The sequence below is a fragment of the Trematomus bernacchii genome, unplaced genomic scaffold (assembly GCF_902827165.1).
Source record: "Trematomus bernacchii unplaced genomic scaffold, fTreBer1.1, whole genome shotgun sequence".
Lineage (NCBI taxonomy): Eukaryota > Metazoa > Chordata > Actinopteri > Perciformes > Nototheniidae > Trematomus > Trematomus bernacchii.
In genome coordinates, this window is record NW_022987705.1 from 5,086,384 (window position 1) to 5,104,573 (window position 18,190).

General features: G+C 38.8%; 1 protein-coding gene across 1 annotated transcript; it reads left to right on the top strand.

Annotated features, from left to right (window-relative positions):
• Window positions 1-3,424: 3,424 nt before the first annotated feature.
• Window positions 3,425-16,269, top strand: LOC117490328 (complement factor B-like). Its single transcript, XM_034140034.1, has 18 exons — window positions 3,425-3,509; window positions 4,225-4,431; window positions 4,517-4,702; window positions 4,796-4,972; window positions 5,776-5,862; window positions 6,111-6,250; window positions 8,144-8,291; window positions 8,398-8,526; window positions 9,073-9,183; window positions 9,653-9,787; window positions 10,482-10,594; window positions 11,930-12,065; window positions 12,252-12,390; window positions 13,343-13,419; window positions 15,016-15,116; window positions 15,241-15,370; window positions 15,564-15,613; window positions 15,763-16,269. The coding sequence occupies exons 1-18, from the start codon at window positions 3,452-3,454 to the stop codon at window positions 15,940-15,942; spliced, it is 2,304 nt and encodes a 767-aa protein (XP_033995925.1). The 5' UTR covers window positions 3,425-3,451; the 3' UTR covers window positions 15,943-16,269.
• The last annotated feature ends 1,921 nt before the right edge of the window (window positions 16,270-18,190 follow it).

The window sequence follows — 18,190 nt, forward strand, 5'->3', positions numbered from 1 at the left end:
GGGTCATAGGTAACAGGAGAGGAAGAGGACACAGGAGGAAGAGCATACCGATTCTACCAGCCCAGCCGGCAGATGCTCATACCACAACCATTTGACACTGTATACTTAAACCTTGGTATGTAAAGCAATAAACATCATTTTAAACCGCAGCAAAAGACCTGGAAATTCATCTGTTTGTGTCTGCGTCAGGATCACTCTAAACCCTCCTGTGAAGTAATGGCAAAGGATATAGGACATTGGAACAGTTAAAATTGCCATTACACCTAAACTGATTAGCAATGTTAGGATAGAGCAGCATACAGACAGTATATTCAGAGAAGCCCCACCCCATCCCCCTTACTCCCAACTCCCTATTCTTTTTCAACGTTAGCCCACACAGCATATTCCTGATGAAGCATCCTGCTGTTTAAACTCTGGCTGATCTGTCTCTCTGCCAGCCCTAAATCAACCTTATGGCCCATTTTTTAAATTACTAGTACTGCATACATACCCCATTTGTGCCTGGAAATACGGATCACGCTCACATCCATGGCTTCTGCTGATCTGGACTTGAGCTCACATATTATATTGATGGAAAATCTCACTTTATAGTAACACGTGTCAAATATGCTTCTCAATAACTTGGCATCTGTCCCAGATTAGAGATTAAATTAAATTTGTCACACATTTTATTCTGTGTTTCTTCTTATTCCACAATCTTAAAGGAAAAGTGTATGAAAAATATACTTATTTCCAGTGACGTGCGGTGAGGTTCATGGCTGGTGAGGCACTGAGTCAGATTTACAAATATTATATTTTGACCTTAATCGAAATATTCGGTTATTTTCAAAAGCTTTTTTAGTCTGATGCTTCGATTCATTTTAAACAGACCGTTCAACAAAAGGATACCCACAATCTAAATATTGGATTGTTCTTTCTTAGTAAGATCCCATTTTCATTACAAATGTGGTCTTACCTTGACTTGAAGATGAAGTCCATGCTATCCTTCTGGACAACAATCTCTATTACTTTTTTGTAAAAGTCCTCCTTATCTTCCTGTAGTTTCAAAAGTCTAGTTTGTTGTTACGTCTACCGTCTCTGTGTAGAATAACAGTAGCAACAAGAACCTGTGGGCTCACGTGCGCCCCCTTCAGTGCGGCAGAGGTTATGGCTGCCTCCCCTGGTGCATTTTCATTGCCGTTGAGAGCAGCGAGCCTAAATATCATATATACGTGAAATAAGTTATTTAGAGACTATGGATGGCGAGGATAAATGTAATAAAGGGATCTACATACATTACATTGGTGACCTACAGTGAGATGGTAACAGGCATGCGCTTAGGGCCCGCTTTCCAGCCAGTTTCTGTGGGGTGACGCATTCTGAGGTGAGGCAGATCTCATCTGTGCCTCAACTCAGCCCACAGTAAATGGCTTGAGCGCGCTCACAAAATAAGTGCCCGCGCTACATTAGTGCCCGCGCTCCAGCAAGTTACTGTGGGCTTACAAGAGGCAGAGCACGCCCCTGCCTCACTTGTCATTGCTCCCGTAGCGGAGCTCGGCAAATTTGCTGATTTTGACTATAAAAAGCGATTAGAATCATACATAAATCACACTTACAACACAGATCAGTGGAGACATTTTATTATTATTACTATTTCGTTTTTCTTTAGTTGTTTTTCCGTTACATTGGAGTATGACAGGTGAGGCTCTGCCTCCCCTGCCTCCACTGACTGCACGTCGCTGCTTATTTCCTTTTTTCCTGATAGTTAAAGTGGACCTATCATGCTATATTTGAATAATATAGTGTAGGACCATACCTATATAAGGCATGTTTATACTTTTTTTTTTTCAAAATACCAAACAGATCATGCATTTTAGCCATGCCTCATTTTGCTCAATTTGACATTTTTTAGCTCTGTTTTTGCAAGGGCAGATTCTGTGAGAACAGCACCATCTACTGGCCTGGCATATGTACTACAACGTCTCCAGCGCTTTCGAACGGCAATGGCCGTGGCTGTCTCCTCCTGATTGGTGGAGTTGGCCCAATAGCCGTAGCGCCACTGTCCTGACGTCAGGACAGTGTTCAAATCTGGATCAGTTTTTATCAGATCCGTTGCAGCCCCTTTTTTTAGAGATTTGGGTATGGAGGAAAATAGAGAGGGTTGTGTTTTCTGACACTTGGTGAGTTCCCTGGAACACCGGGGACACATATTCATGTATAAAAGACGTACAAAAGTGCATTTTGCATGATCGGTCCCCTTTAAGCAAAGATTTATACCACTGTTTTCACGGTATAGGTCTAATATTTTGCTACCAAAAGCAGCTGGTTACCTTCGCATAAATACTGGAAACAGAGGAAAGCTACTAGCCCGCATCTGACCTCAGGTATACAAATAAAAAAGAAGGAAGAAAATCCAACTAGCACCATCTCCAAAGTCCTGGTCCTGTTATCCAAAATAAATATAAACGATATAACAGAACCGGTACTTACTGTAGGCTACAGACATCAATCTAATTTATCAAGAAAGCAAATTAGCCATTTTCCAAATGCCAAATCAACAATATTTATTGAATTGAACTTATTATTAAAAACATATTGACTCATTGTTAACATCTCCTTCGCCTAAGCAATTTCACAACTTCATTTCAGACCTTATAGACATTACAGTCCCTCAAAACCTTTTATTTCTGTTTCTACTTAATGATCGATTCTACTTAATGATGGATAGCATATTTTGACAAAACAGATTGCCCTAATTTGTGGTTTCATCTGTGCATTTTTTCGCAGGTATAACTGGCTGCTCAATCAATACCTGACTCAATGTGTCAATAAACAAAGCTCAACAGTGCCTGCGGATTTTGGGAAATGATGAAAGTTCGGTTGATTTCACAACTATTTTGTTTTTTGTGCAACATCTGATTGTGTGTGTACACATAGTGGAAAGACCAAGGATCAAAAGTAACATATTTAACCTTTACTGTAGGTTGTTTAAAACAGAGGGATTTAGACTAATGACTGATTTTAAATGCCATTTTCTTAATGTCTTTCATTTTTTCACTTTCACTTTGAATTGCCTTGTGTTGAAAGGTGCTATATAAATAAACTTGCCTTGCCTTGCCTTACAACGCTCAGCATGAACAGATAACCTATACTGCATAGATTGTATTTAAATCTTTCAGGAAAAGTCTCAAGTAACAAACAAAGGTAATGCATTATTAACCAGGCTTATTTTATTTCAATTGTAACTGAAATGTTTGAATCTTTCCTGATAAAGTCACATTTTCTGGAATTCACAAGTTTACTGCGACACACGCTATTGATTTCCTTTTATTTGTCATGAAGTTAATAAGTACCATCATGATCTTTTCTAAGCAAGTCCCTCCTTCTGAAACTCCCCTGATATTTTAAAATAAATCAACAGTTCCTGTAAAATCCTTTCATTGTATTAGATTGTTCTGGTTCAAGGTTCATCATGGGATTTGCAGTCCACTGCAGTTGGCTTGCTGCACTTTTATGTCTCCACTTTTTCGGTGAGCTGCTTTTATTTCAAAAGATACATATTTTACATGTTATACTGTGTTTCCAAATGAAAAAAAAATATTTAAAATAACTTTCAAATCCAGCTGAGCTTAGAGGTTTTTAAAAACATTGAGAGTGAGACAATTATTCACAACTGAGTTAAAAAACAATTCCATGTATTTGATCCACAGCTAAAGGTTCAAAATAACAACAATGAATATGGTAATTTGAAATGTAATACTACGGCCAACAGTTATCAAAGTATAGTAGAAACATGTCACCTGATATTTTGTACGCTTTCTGAAATGGATGGAAATGTTGCTGCCAGCTTATTGTTCTGCATGTAATGTCATGTCATGTCCTACTGCATGATGTGATGTTCATAGTGTCAAGTTGATACAGTTTAAATATGTTTTCACTAAAGCATCAACATAAATTAGTATGTGAAGAGAAATGTAAATAACAAAACAGCTCGTAGCCTTTCTTAAGACCACTCGTATATACTTTTAATCTATTCAGAAACACATTTTAAAGCCTTGAAAGACCAATGTGAAGTTTTACACTTGGAGATTTAATGTTTGACACCTACGTGGTATTACCGATGCAGCTTGTGAAAACATTGGTTAATGTCTTACAGTACATGGCTCTGGAGGGAGTCATGTACGGTAAATCGAAGTAAATATTACGGCTCCATGCCAAATATAAGTATTTTTCTCTTTTTTTCAGGAGGCCAGGTTTGTTGTAATTGCACAGAGGAGAACATGGAAATAGCAGGAGGTCATTACACACTGACCAAGCAGCTGCAGAAAGGGAGCTTGTTGATCTACCACTGTTCCGAGGGCTACTACCCGTACCCCGTTATGACCCGCCTGTGCCAGCATGATGACAGCTGGAGAATGGCGCCCAGGAGATTCACTCCTCAGAGATGCAGGGGTCAGTGATGTGATGCTGCTGTTTCTCACTCCTGCTCAGACTCTACAGTACATGATAATTCAGATTATTTCGTTTTGTTTTGCAGTTGTTGAATGCCCCGACCCAAATGTGATGGAGTATGGAGAAGTCTTCCCACCCCAAGAGAAGTACTTTGTGAAAAATGAGACCACGTACGAGTGCTACTCTGGATACACAATGCGAGGCTCAGCCAGACGTGTGTGCTTACCAAATGGGAAGTGGAGCGGCTCCACTCCCATCTGTAGCCGGGAATGTAAGTCCTGAACAGACATCTACTGCTCATTGGGTTGTTTCCTCACGGGTTGAATGTTTTATTACTTATCTTCTGTGTTTTTTGTTACCACAGCAGGACACAATTGTGCTGATCCTGGTATCCCAGCTGGCGCTTCAAAAGCAGGGAACATATTTGGAATTGACGAGACGGTGAAATACAGCTGCAACAGCAACCTGTTTTTGGTTGGGTCCAGTGAGCGAGTTTGTTTGGAGAATGGCCAGTGGAGTGGCAAAGAGCCAGCGTGCTACTGTAAGACAGAAACCTACAAACTGAGATCTTCATTTGTACTGAATCTAACAGAAACTGTACTTTATAAATACTGCATTGTATATGTTGCAACATTCATGAAGCCATGACTTAACTTCAAATCCATTTACACAGGTTTATGCCCTTAAAACTCAAAAATGTGGATTAATGTGCAATTTTGATTTACCAATCACTGTGATTGGAACTGATGAGTCAGTCTCTGAGGTAAACAATAAGTTATCTGTATGCTTACATGAAATATTGAAAGTCACCTCATGTCCATACGAAGATGTTCAAACCTGCACCTGAGATTATCAACATGTGAAGCACAAAAATACGACAAAACAGCTTCAACGCACTTTGTTGAAGCAAATATTTAGCTAGTTCTGGGTGTATATATTTTTTTGCATATTTCCTGTTTTTCTCTTTTTGGCCCGTCCCTTAGCCTATGACGTGCAATGTGTTGGATTGCTAGCCAATAGAAGCGTGAGTGTTACATAGTGATGTCACTATGTTACGTAAGTAAACAAAGGAATCCAATGGATGCATTTAAGGCATATGGGAGAGAAACTCCCTCTGGGGGGAACTTTGGGATTTTAGCCTTTGCAGACCATTTGCACAAAAACCTATATAACATACTACAGGAAAGGGAAAACCCCAGAACGCATAATAGGGACCCTTTAAACTACTGAAGACTGAACCCAAGTCTCTATGGTGATAGGCGAGCACTTTTACCTGCTTTGTTCAAAACATCACTTCACTTTGTAACAATTATTACAATCATCTGTTTAATTTGCTTCTTGCAGACAAACACACCTATGACACTTCATTGGAGGTTTCACAGGCATTTGGCAGCTCTATCAGGGAGAGCCTCACCACTTTAGAGTCTCTCAGTAAGTACCTGAGCTAAATATGACAATTAACATGATTTCAAAGCTATGCTAGATGAGGTTTTCTGCTATTATAGCATTATTTTGTTAATAATAATAAGGTATAAGCTCCATCAAAACGTAAATGTCTGTAATACCTTTGTTTTAACAATCTAACACTGTCTTCCATTTAACTATAGATTTAGGAATGAATAAATATGATGGTGGCAGATTGTTTGTATGGCACAATAACAGCCTTTCTTGTGGTTTAGATGACACACAGGCGGGGAAAACAATCAGGATCTCCAAAAATGGGACGCTGAATATTTATATAGCAGTCGATATTTCTGAGAGCATCGAGGAGAAGGATGTCACAAAGGCGAAAGACGCCATCATAACACTGATCAAAAAAGTAAGAAACAAACATCCGTCCACTTGATTTAAAACAAATGTGTTTTATTCATAATGATATTGTGACAGTATGTGTTAAAAGTTTTCACTGAATCGCCTCACTAACTCTACAATATGCTGAATTTGCATGCAGACAGCAACATTGTGCTGAGATGTGAGAATATTTTTCGCTGATTGTGGACTCAGTCTAAAGGAAGCGCATGCAGTGAACGTACAGATTGCTGTTGATGGATTTGCTGAGATGTTAAAAACGTGCTGTAAATATGGCAGTTAGTGTGACTACTCTGGACATTTGATCAATCACTTGGACTCAAATGAAATCAAATGAAATGTCAGAGTTTTTACTGATCATGGTAGAGGAAGCCACTGTATTATTGATGGGTCGTAAATGTCATGCAGATACTATGAAGCGGTATAGTATTATTTTCCACAATGCTCTTCCTGTAAACCAGGAAGTGCCAGCTTATTCGGATCAAATCAACAGCAATACACCAAACTTGCTGGGCCCTATTTGAATAGATTAATATACAAGGACTTTGGGATGATGAATTGCATTTTAGAATAAAACGATAATTAAGGAAAAATTGCGCTTTTAAAAAACTATTCGATTTAATTTTGAAATAAAAAACATTTTAATTTAATTTTGAAATAGTAAATACTAATTTGAAAAGAATCAGAGGGACCTACGATTCATAATAATGCCCTGAGTGTTTAATATAAGAACTAGATTGTCTCGCCTGGTTACAATATACATGTATAGGATATATTTGTCTGTATTTTTCATACAATTATTTATTTTACAATGCATCATTACTTTATTGAATGTATTGCTCTTTGGGTCTCCTGCAACAGGGACTTTTTTAAAACATGTTCTCCTTCTTAAAATCATATTATTTTTCTTGAACCGCATTGGCTTTTTACATTTTGTGCATTTATTTATTGGTTTAATTAGCAGGGACAGTGTCGTAATTGTGCCAGAGTAAATAAATGTAATGTTACTTCTTTAACACTATGTGGGATAGTGCATTTAATTTAATTTAAAATCATAACCTGAATCATATTTCTGGTGTGAGATATATGAAGCCTCTTACATTTTCTGACACACACTTAGAAGCACATTTGGCACAGTGCCCACATCACATGTACAAACATTATGCCTCCCCATTTGGCTTCCATCACAACAGCCCATTAGCAGTACATTTCATTATGAATTACACATCATAATCTTGACTGATGCTCCTTGGCGCGAGTGCCTTGGCTTGCTGTCAGTGCACACTACGGGATTCTCACTGCTGATAAATGAATCAATTACTCAACAAAATACCAACTGTGGGGGAAACTTCTGTGTAGCAATGCAGGAGGAGTCACCGACTCAAAAGGAGACACGGGGAGAGCTGGAGCTTTGATGTCAAACACTGATGGGTTTATTTGGAGCTTCGGCCAGAGAATTCACAAAACAAGTCAAAGAGTCAGAGGTTCTGACTTCACGGTAGAGTTGCCACGTCAATTCTGAAGAACTCTACCCCAGACCCATGTATTTAGCTAGTTCAGAGAGAATAATCAACATTGTGCATAACAAGATAGAATCATAACACCTCTATCAGCTGACGCCAACAGGCAGGAACAGGGAGACAAAACACTGAGAGCACAGCAGCCAAGGTTACAGGTGCGTGTGCTCAGTCAGGACAGTATGAACTGATAATCTGGGTCAAAGTTATGGGCCTAGGAAAATATTTCCCCAACACCAACCATAAGCACTTTCATACATAAAGACGTGTACAGCAACAGATATAACATATTTTACAGCTGTTTGAAAAGTTCTTTATAAAGTTGTGTACAAAATGTATACAACACTGAAGATTGTTTTGACCTGATTTGCTTTTTGTCTCCACAGATTGCCTCCTTTACCGTGGATCCAAACTATGAAATTGTCTTTTTCTCCTCTGACTTGTATGAAGTTGTCAACATTCTTGATTTTTTCGGGGGAAAAAAAGTTGAACTAAACGCCATCATTAAAAAAGTGGAAGATTTCAAAGTCGGCCGTGAGTAAAGTGATTGTAAATATGAACATATATCAAAATACTGTTATGATACACAGCTTGACATGTATGTTTTCTTGTTTGTGTGTGTTTGTCTTTTGACTCAAAGAAAAGAACACAGGAACAGATCTGAACCTCCTATTCAAGAAATTCGAGCAACAAATGGCTGTTATAAAGATACGAGTGGGAAAAGAGCAATTTAAAGAACATCGCCACGTCTTCATCTTATTTACAGACGGTATTTCCAGCTACTTGGTATATTTAATTGTGTAGGGATGAACATTTGCTAGCTTGCTAAGAGTTGGATAAGAAGATTTATTCTACTCTAATATATAATGCAACCTTCTCAACTAATACTTAGCAAGAAAGTAAATTAGTTTCTATCCCAAAATTGCTAATTCCTTTAATGTTCATCAATTCAACACTTAAAAAGGACATATTATGCTCATTTTCAGGTTCATATTTTTATTTTGTGCCCCAGTCTGCTTTGATTGGTTAGCTGGCTCTGTGGGGGAGTGTGTGGGGGACAAACTTCCTCTGGAGGGAACTTTGGGATTTTAGCCTTTGCAGACCCTTTACAACTACAGGAATAAGAAAACCCCAATAAGCATAATAAGGCCTCTTAAACTTTGTTCCTACTACTGCAAAACAAGAATTGATAGGCAATCAAATCAGCACTAATTTAAAAATAAAAGATTCTATGCATTCCTATATAAGATCATGAAGCTAAATAGAGTAAAAAAAAAATTAAGCGCTGTACTTCCTCTGGTTTCTTTCATTACAGGTGCGTATAATATGGGCGGATCTCCTGAACCCACATTGGTCAGAATAAAAAATATGGTATACATGAACCACACTGTTGAACAGGAGGCTCAATCAAGGGAGGAATATCTGGGTGAGTTGCATTTTAAAAACATCTAGCCACACACATGCTATATTGTCAGTAACATTTATTGATATATGATAACCCAGTGCTGGAATATAACAGAGGACAAAGTACAGAACTTTTTAAGGTTTGCTCCATTACATCTCAGAGGGACATATTGTGCTTTTTACTCCACTACATTTATTTGACACTTGTAGTACGTTTTGCACAATAACATGATGTGTTAATATGATTTAGACACTACTTAGTGACCAGGTTGAACACAAAGTATCTGAAATTTGCTCCACATTAAAGAATTAAAACAAAACTATATGACATTATATAATAATGAAACACTTTTAAAAGAGCCATTCTGCACTATTAGACATTTTAACGTGTAACGTGAGTACTACTTCTTCCCTCACTGATGACGCCTAACACAAAGGTTTTCATTTACATTGTTCTTTTATTTTTCATGCTACGTTTTACTCTGTTACAGACATTTATATTTTTGCGATTGGAAATGAAATCTTTGATGACGACCTGCAGCCCCTCGTAACAGGGCTTGGCGGAAAGCACTACTTCCGAATGAAGGACATTGAAGACTTACAAGAGACCTTTGATGCAATAATTGGTAAGTTATCTTTGAAGAAGGTTGAAGGAATATCGTAAAACATTAATTAAATTTATATTTGTTCAACATCTATGTATCTCTACCCTCTCATTTGACATAAAGGAGATATATCAAAATATATATATATATATTTGTTATCAACATTGTTCTCTTGTTTCCTTAAGTACTTAAGAGCAGGCAGAAGAACCATCACTCTTGATCTGTGCCTATATATGATACGTAGCTCGACACAGCTGATGTTGCTCATTGATTTTGCTTCACCCACTACATATTTACAGTGGTGGAAACTCACAAAGTACATTTAATCAAGTATTGCACTTAAAGGGGCCCTATTATGCTCATTTTCAGGGTCATATTTGTATTTTGTGTCTCTTCTGTGACATGTCTCCAGGCTTTAATGTTCTAAAAGCTCTTTCATTTTCTCATACTGCCTGTGCTGCAGCACCTCTTTTCACCCTCTGTCTGAAACTAGAGCCCAGTCTGCTCTGATTGGTTATTTTACAGCAGTTGTGACTTTTTAGGTGCATATTTTTTATACAAAATTATATCAACTGATTAATTATTATATATTATAATGGACGGAGATACCCGACAGTATTTCTAGATCGCTGTTTTATTAGTTTTACTCAAGTATAACATCTGAGTACTTGTTCCACCTCTGTATATTTACCATAAATGTATTTTTATTTTCTAGATGAAGAAGAGGTTAAGGGTCTGTGTGGTCTTCACAAGGAGTATGAAATGTTTGGAAATGCACAAGAAGCAGCAAGGAAAAAGTATCCATGGTGGGCGTTCATTACTATCCAGGTGAATTTTCACTGTATGTTACCATAGCAAACAATAACATTAGGGCATTAGCCTTTTCCTCCCACTAAGTAGAAATAAAATAAAAAGGGAACGGCGGGTGGGGGGGATTTTTGTTGAATGATATCGTTCATGTTCAAATAAGTATAGCGTTTTGTTGTAAACACATTTTTTATTCTGCTTTTGTTTAAAATATATATGGACATAATACATTCCAAGTGTAAATATACATGTATATATATTATAGATGTTGTATTTGTACAAATTAGGTTATTTTTAATTAATATTAAAGGGGACCTATCATGCAAAATGCACTTTTGTACGTCTTTTATACATGAATATGTGTCCCCGGTGTTCCAGGGAACTCACCAAGTGTCAGAAAACACAACCCTCTCTATTTTCCTCCATACCCAAATCTCTAAAAACGGGGCTGCAACGGATCTGATCAAAACTGATCCAGATTTGAACACTTTCCTGACGTCAGGACAGTGGCGCTACGGCTATTGGGCCAACTCCACCAATCAGGAGGAGACAGCCACGGCCATTGCCGTTCCAAACGCGCTGGAGACGCTGTAGTATATATGCCAGGCCAGTAGATGGTGCTGAAGAATAGAATAGAATAGAATAGGGAGGGATGAAACCCTCTTTAATGGTCACACATGCAGAGCACACAGCACACACAGTGAAATTTGGCCTCTGCTTTTAACCCATCCTAGTACCAGGAGTCTAGTACTAGGAGCAGTGGGCAGCTATTGTACAGCGCCCGGGGAGCAATGGGAGTGAGGGGGGAAGGGGGGTGTCCAGTGCCTTGCTCAAGGGCACCACGGCAGGGCAGGAGGTGAACTGGGACCTCTCCAAGTAGAAGTCCACACTCCATATTTAGGTCTGGTCGGGGACTTGGACCAGCGACCCTACAGCTCCCAGTCCAAGCCCCTACTGACTGAGCCACTGCCGGACACAACGTTCTGCTGTTCTCACTGAATCTGCCCTTGCTAAAACAGATCTAAAAAATGTCAAATTGAGCAAAATGAGGCATGGCTAAAATGCATGATCTGTTTGGTATTTTGAAAAAAAAAAAGTATAAATATGCTTTATATAGGTATGGTCCTACACTATATTATTAAAATATAGCATGATAGGTCCACTTTAAGGTACTCGGCTTAGTCAATCCCAATAAAGCTTGACCTACAGATGTAGAATTACATAAAAAACAACCCATATCGAAAGATATCAGTCGATTAAATTGAAAAGCATTTGTGCAGCCACCACGTTGTCCATGTTTTTGTTGTTTTTTACACTAAACTATAATAAACATTAATTGTCCTTTTCAATATTAAGAATGATGAAGGCAAATCAAGGAGCTGCATCGGCTCTCTGGTGAACCCTTACTTTGTCTTGACCGCCGCTCACTGCTTCAAATTTGGAGATGAACAGAAGCACGTCAAAGTTGAAATTGATGATGGACAGGGCAGAGGTAATGATAATCGTTTATTTAATGTCTGTATGGTTACTCATGGCTCTTTTATTATCACACTCACTTATCTGATTTAATGATGCTTTAGCAGTTTACAAAAATAAGTGTCAAAGTCTTCAGTTTTTGACTCTCTAACTAAATGTATCGTGTATCTACTACTCATACTTGACTGTGTGTCTTTTACAGTGAAACAAGTGAAAGACTTCATACTACACCCAAAGTACAATATTAACGGTAAAGTGAAAGAAGGCGTGTTGGAGTTTTATGACTATGATGTGGCTCTCATCCAACTGGAGGAGTATGTTCAAATCTCCAGTTCTGTGAGGTGAGACCCTAAATACCGTCTTTCACCGTACACTTGGATTTCATGTTGCATTCACTGTCCTGCCCGTGTTTTTTTAAATGTCCCATGTCTTGGCCATTTCTACTGATCATAATTCCATTGTTGAGGTCTACTAGAATATATTTACATTGTTCAATGTTCCAAAATCACATTGGTTTTCTCATACAGCATCTCTGTATAGTATGTGTATTCACTCTCTTTCCTAAACGGCTTGTTGGAGCTCCTGCCCCCCCCTCCCTATGCTATGAGCCCACTGTGCTCTGATTGGTCAGCTCGCCCACTCTGTTCTGATTAGTCAACCACCGTTACAGCTGAAGATCAGTGATTATGTGTTACAATGGCGTTTGTTAGCAACCAGAAAATGACACCAGTAATGACAACCAGATGAGAATGCTGCGTGGGGTCTGGGTGCCGTGTTGGCGGGACGTTGCGGGGCTCGCTGCTCCTCCCTGTGGGGCTCGAGGAGCGGACAGTGTGAGCTGGATTACTGGTGTCGTTTCCTGGTTGCTGCGTGGGGTCTGAGTGAGTGTGTGTGTGTGTGTGCGGAGCTCTGTGGATTGGTCCATTTGGACCAATTGGTCCATTTGGACGTAGTGACGTCAATATGCCCCGGAAGAAAAATATGGAAAAAGAAAAATCTCCAACGAGGCGTTCTGGGGAAGCATAGACAGGTCTTTTCTGTGTTAGAGTTTTACTCGCTAGAGGGTGTACTTTGAGGGTTTGTGACTTTGCAGACCGTTTACATGCAGAACAAGCTACATAACACACAAGGGGACGGGTAATAACCAGAAAAGCATATGATGGGCCCTTTAAAATAAATTGGTAAAATTGGTACATTTGGAATAGGCTTACTGCATTTTTAGAAATATATATTCTGTATCAGAAGTTTGTAAAAACATCCTCTCCATGTTGCATTGTTTTTGTTGTCGTTCAGACCTATTTGCATACCTTGCACCCAGGAGACTAGTGACGCTCTGCAACTGGTTGGAGTATCCACCTGCAAGCAGCAAGGTGAAGTAACCAACATACTATAACAAGATAAAGGCATAACTTCTTGTGTAAATGCATTTGACTTTTTCTATGTACCAAAATGTAGTTTTGTTAGGCCTCTCACCCCTTAGTTATTGTTGCAATGTGAAGAAAACAGTGGTAGAATTTCTACCCAAAAATCATGTTTGAAACATTGGGTTATATCAGAAACAAATGTAGGCTTTCTATTTATATCAGGCAGCTGTCAATTCTGTTAAAATACCAACACTCGTTAGCAGTTAGCTTTACTGTAGCTAACTAGCTAATTAAGCTAATAACACCAACATGCAGTCCTTAGATGACCTTTTGAATGTTTCCAGCTCACCACAAAATCAAAATATTGGTACTCTTACCAGAAGTGCAATTGCTCAATTTGGATTGTTTTGTGTGTGTGTTGCAGAGTGTTTGAGGTATCAGACTCTGGTCCATGAGCAGTTTAATGATTCCTTCTGCAGAGTGAACTGTTGGTGGGTGGTAGAAAGAAAACAAATCCTAAATGGAACCACTCACAACTAAATATGTGGATTAGTTTAAGTGAACAGGCTATGATTCCTTTATAGGGAGTTTTAGTTTTCAAGTTTTAGCGTTGAGCACCAAAAGCCGAGCGCCATCTAGTTCCCTTATATTCAGTGAAGGCAGCCATCTGGACAACTCGCACAAAATACTCTAGAGCAGTGGTTCTCAACTGGTCAGGCCTCGGGACCCACTTTTTACTTGGTCAATACATCGCGACCCAACATTTTGAAGCACTCAAATCTATTCAACAAAAAATCGTGCTGTAATATATATATACGCTTTTGAGCATACAATATTAATAAAATAAATTGAAGTACAGTGCATATATCCCTTATATCCCTTCACAGAACTAAAGTATGCTTTTAAAAAAGGTTTAATGAGATGATGGAATCAAAGCTGAACTATATAAAAAGGCACACGTGCTGAAACCCAACCCCAGCAGGGGGGTCTGGGGGGATTCTCCCCCAGAAGATTTTTAGAAATACTAACATAAACTACGCATTCTGGTACACTCTGAGAAGAAAATCGGGCCATCAAAATAAAAGTTTGACTTTTTCCCCCCAAAAAAAAAAAAAAAAAAAATCCAATTTTTTTTTTCCAACTTTTTTTTCTTCACTCACACATCCGCGACCCACTCGAAACGGGTCCGCGACCCACTCGAAACGGGTCCGCGACCCACTCGAAACGGGTCCGCGACCCACTTTTGGTTCGCGACCCACCAGTTGAGAACCACTGCTCTAGATTGATCAATTGCACTACATGTTAGAGGAAAATATGTATTTATTTTTGATTTTGAAAGTAACAGCACTTCTCTTGCAATGCAGCGTAAAGGTAGTTTGTCCTAGTCTTAAAAAACAAATGATCTGATTGGAGTTATATTCTAACATAAAAATAATGAATCATTAACAAATAAAAAAATGATTGCTTCATATTTCCCACTCATATAAAATATGTCATACAGTCATCCCCTGTCAATGGAGTTGCCTTGCAGTAAAAATAAAATATCGACAGTCTCAGGTTCACTTTACTGTACTCTACTGTTTTTGTGTTTTCTTAATACAGAGGAGCTGCTGCTCAAAAATGATCTTGAAAGAGTCAGTTTCCTGACCAAGAGAGGAAGCTCGGTTGATGAAAAAGATGCCCACGCTAAGCTTGGTGGAAGTGTGAGTTTACTGAGCTGGGTTGTGCTTTATGTGTGCGTATATGTGAGCTTTTTTTCATTACTTACTCTAAACCTTCAAGTCACTTTGAGCTGTGGTTTTACTCTACTCTTAATAACCAATGCAGAGAGTGGATTGCATCAAGCATGCACTGGAGGTACCTAACATAACAGCGACTGATCCAAAGGTTGCCGTGACGGATAACTTCCTGTGCACTGGAGGTCTGACTCCTTTCAGGGATCATGTGGCATGTAAAGGTGTGTTTCTTCTATTACAATTTATTTCCCTGCTTTGATGGGAGCTGCTAGTTATCCCAAAAAACATAATAGGGCCTCTTCAAGCTCTTCTCATCAACGCACAGTAACTTTGAATTGCACCCAGACACAGTAGTTAAGCAACTTCTTTAGCCTTTTGGGCCTCACTAATCAATTAACATTATTGTTGTGACAGGTGACTCAGGGGGAGCTGTGTTCAAGAACTATGAGCATCGTACGATACAGGTACAGTCACGTCTTTGTTGTGTGTGTATCCAACACTTTAACAAAAAGCACCAAAAGTTATGGCAAATTGAAAATGAAACTCCATGTTAAACACTGAGGTAACAACATTTGAGTTCATGTTAACTGTCTAAAGTGAATTTCTCTAACAGGTTGCGCTGGTCAGCTGGGGAACGAAGGATCTGTGCGGGTCGGGGGGCGGTATCGTCGAGTCGGATCAGACCTCCAGAGATTTTCACATTAATCTTTTCAGAGTTGTTGATTTCCTCAAAACAATCCTTGGAAATGACGAACAGGATGAATACTCAACACTTGAGTTTTTGAAGGACTAAAATGTATTTGAATACTGTAATCAGTTTTGCCATTTCAGTAATATGTTTTGTTTATCCTGTTTGTTCAAACACCCTGGTTTATGTGATTTAATCATTTTTCAGATTGTGCCTTCAAAATTAAAAATATATATATTCAGTTAACCTTTTCTTATCAAAAGCTACAAATAAAAATACATACAGTACACACACTCGCTTATTCTCAAATTGCACAATTACAGTCGCTCAATTAGTGATTAGTTATGCTGATCTGTACCCTGTCATCATTATTCAATATCGTCATGGTCAACCAGGATGTAAATCAGTTAATAAACTATAAATCACTATAAACCTGTCTTGATTTTTTTTGAAGAGATCCCCTGGATCTGGGATTATAGTCTTTACAGTGAAACAACTTAAATATGTCTATCTGTGCCATAATGTTTATAACATGATAGCTATCCATCAAATACTGTATGCTAACTGTTAGGCCATCATGCCCAATATAAGCAGGCAATATTGAGTATTTATAAGACATTTTTGTCACTGTGATAATTGACCTTCATTTGTCAGATACTGTAAATTAAATACAAACAACATCAATGCTAGCTGTCTATTTCACCCACAGATAGTGTATCAATAGTTATTTAAAAAAACTAATGAAATAACTCGTACTTTGACAGATATTTCTTTATTTCACCTACAGGCAGCTGTCAAACTGCTGCCAAACAAACAAGACACATAGATTAACTGCTCTGTGACAGATTTAACGTTCGACAGATCACACCCTGATCACACTTTGACCAAAACAACACACACATCAGCTGCTGTAAATGACAACCACTATTGTCGTGAATCTCTGAAACCATTTACATTACATTTCAAAAACCTGTATAATACACTACAGGAAAGGGAAAACCCCAAAAAGCATAATAGGGCCCCTTTAAATATATCCTTCTCTGAAGCCTTTTTTCTAAACTGCATGGTAAAGACATCATTTCAAGAATTAGTACAGCACTTAAAGCTTTCATTGAAACTATTTTATGGACGAGCTCTGCTGATAGAGCCACTCTCCTTCAGGTCAGTGACTCAGGGCTCATTTCCAGCTCTCTGTGCAGGCCGAACGCAATGCGGACCCTCAGTCTGGCCACATGCCAACTCAGATTGTTCAAATTGAATTTAGTGGAAAGTTACGTTCTTTTTTTTGGTGAGTAATTAAGTTTTTCTCTTTCACTTACTGGCTTGAGATGGAAATGAACTGAGATTGTCATTCATTGCCCTGTCTTTACAGCCCACAAACAAACGAGGCCACTGCATTACCAATGATTTGTTGTGGTCAAAACAAGTTTATGGCTTCAAATCAAATGTTATTTTAATGTGTAACGATGATCTGTTGACCATTACGCTGTCAGGCCTTGCCTTAGTGGAAATGTACATTTAGCAATTTTATTTACAAGCCAATTGCATATTGGCTAAATGTCCAAACAACCAAACAACAGTGGTGAATATTCAACATCAATGTTTGGTTTCTCTGACATGGTGAAACGCCTACCTTTTGTATATGTGTGTGTGTTGGGTCAGTGATGTACTGACTTCCCAGGGGAACATTCATCTGGTTTGCCTTTAACTAATTGGGAGAGAGGGAGGAAGCCAGTGGGATGAGATGAGGAGGAGGGAGGAAGACAGACTGTGTGAGAGAAGGAGCGAATGGGCGAGGCGTAATCTAATGAAAGCCTCTCTTAGTCCCAGAGGCTGTAAACATGGAGGACATTTAACAGGAGGTCCATTCCTTATTGAATCCCACCGGAGGACTCGGTTACCTCTCCACTTTTATTTTTCAGAGCATTTCCAGCTAATGCCAACATCCACTATCCAGCCATCTATTTAAAAAAAAAAAACCTTCGACTGAAATCAATCTCTTACACCTAAACTGATTAGCAATGTTAGGATAGAGCAGCATACAGACAGTATATTCAGAGAAGCCCCACCCCATCCCCCTTACTCCCCACTCCCTATTCTTTTTCAATGCTAGCCCACACAGCATATTCCTGATGAAGCATCCTGCTGTTTAAACTCTGGCTGATCTGTCTCTCTGTCAGCCCTAAATCAACCTTATGGCCCATTTTTTAATTACTACCATTACCACAATTACTACCATTACTGCATACATACCCCATTTGTGCCTCGAAATACGGATCACGCTCACATCCATGGCTTCTGCTGATCTGGACTTGAGCTCACATATTATATTGATGGAAAATCTCACTTTATA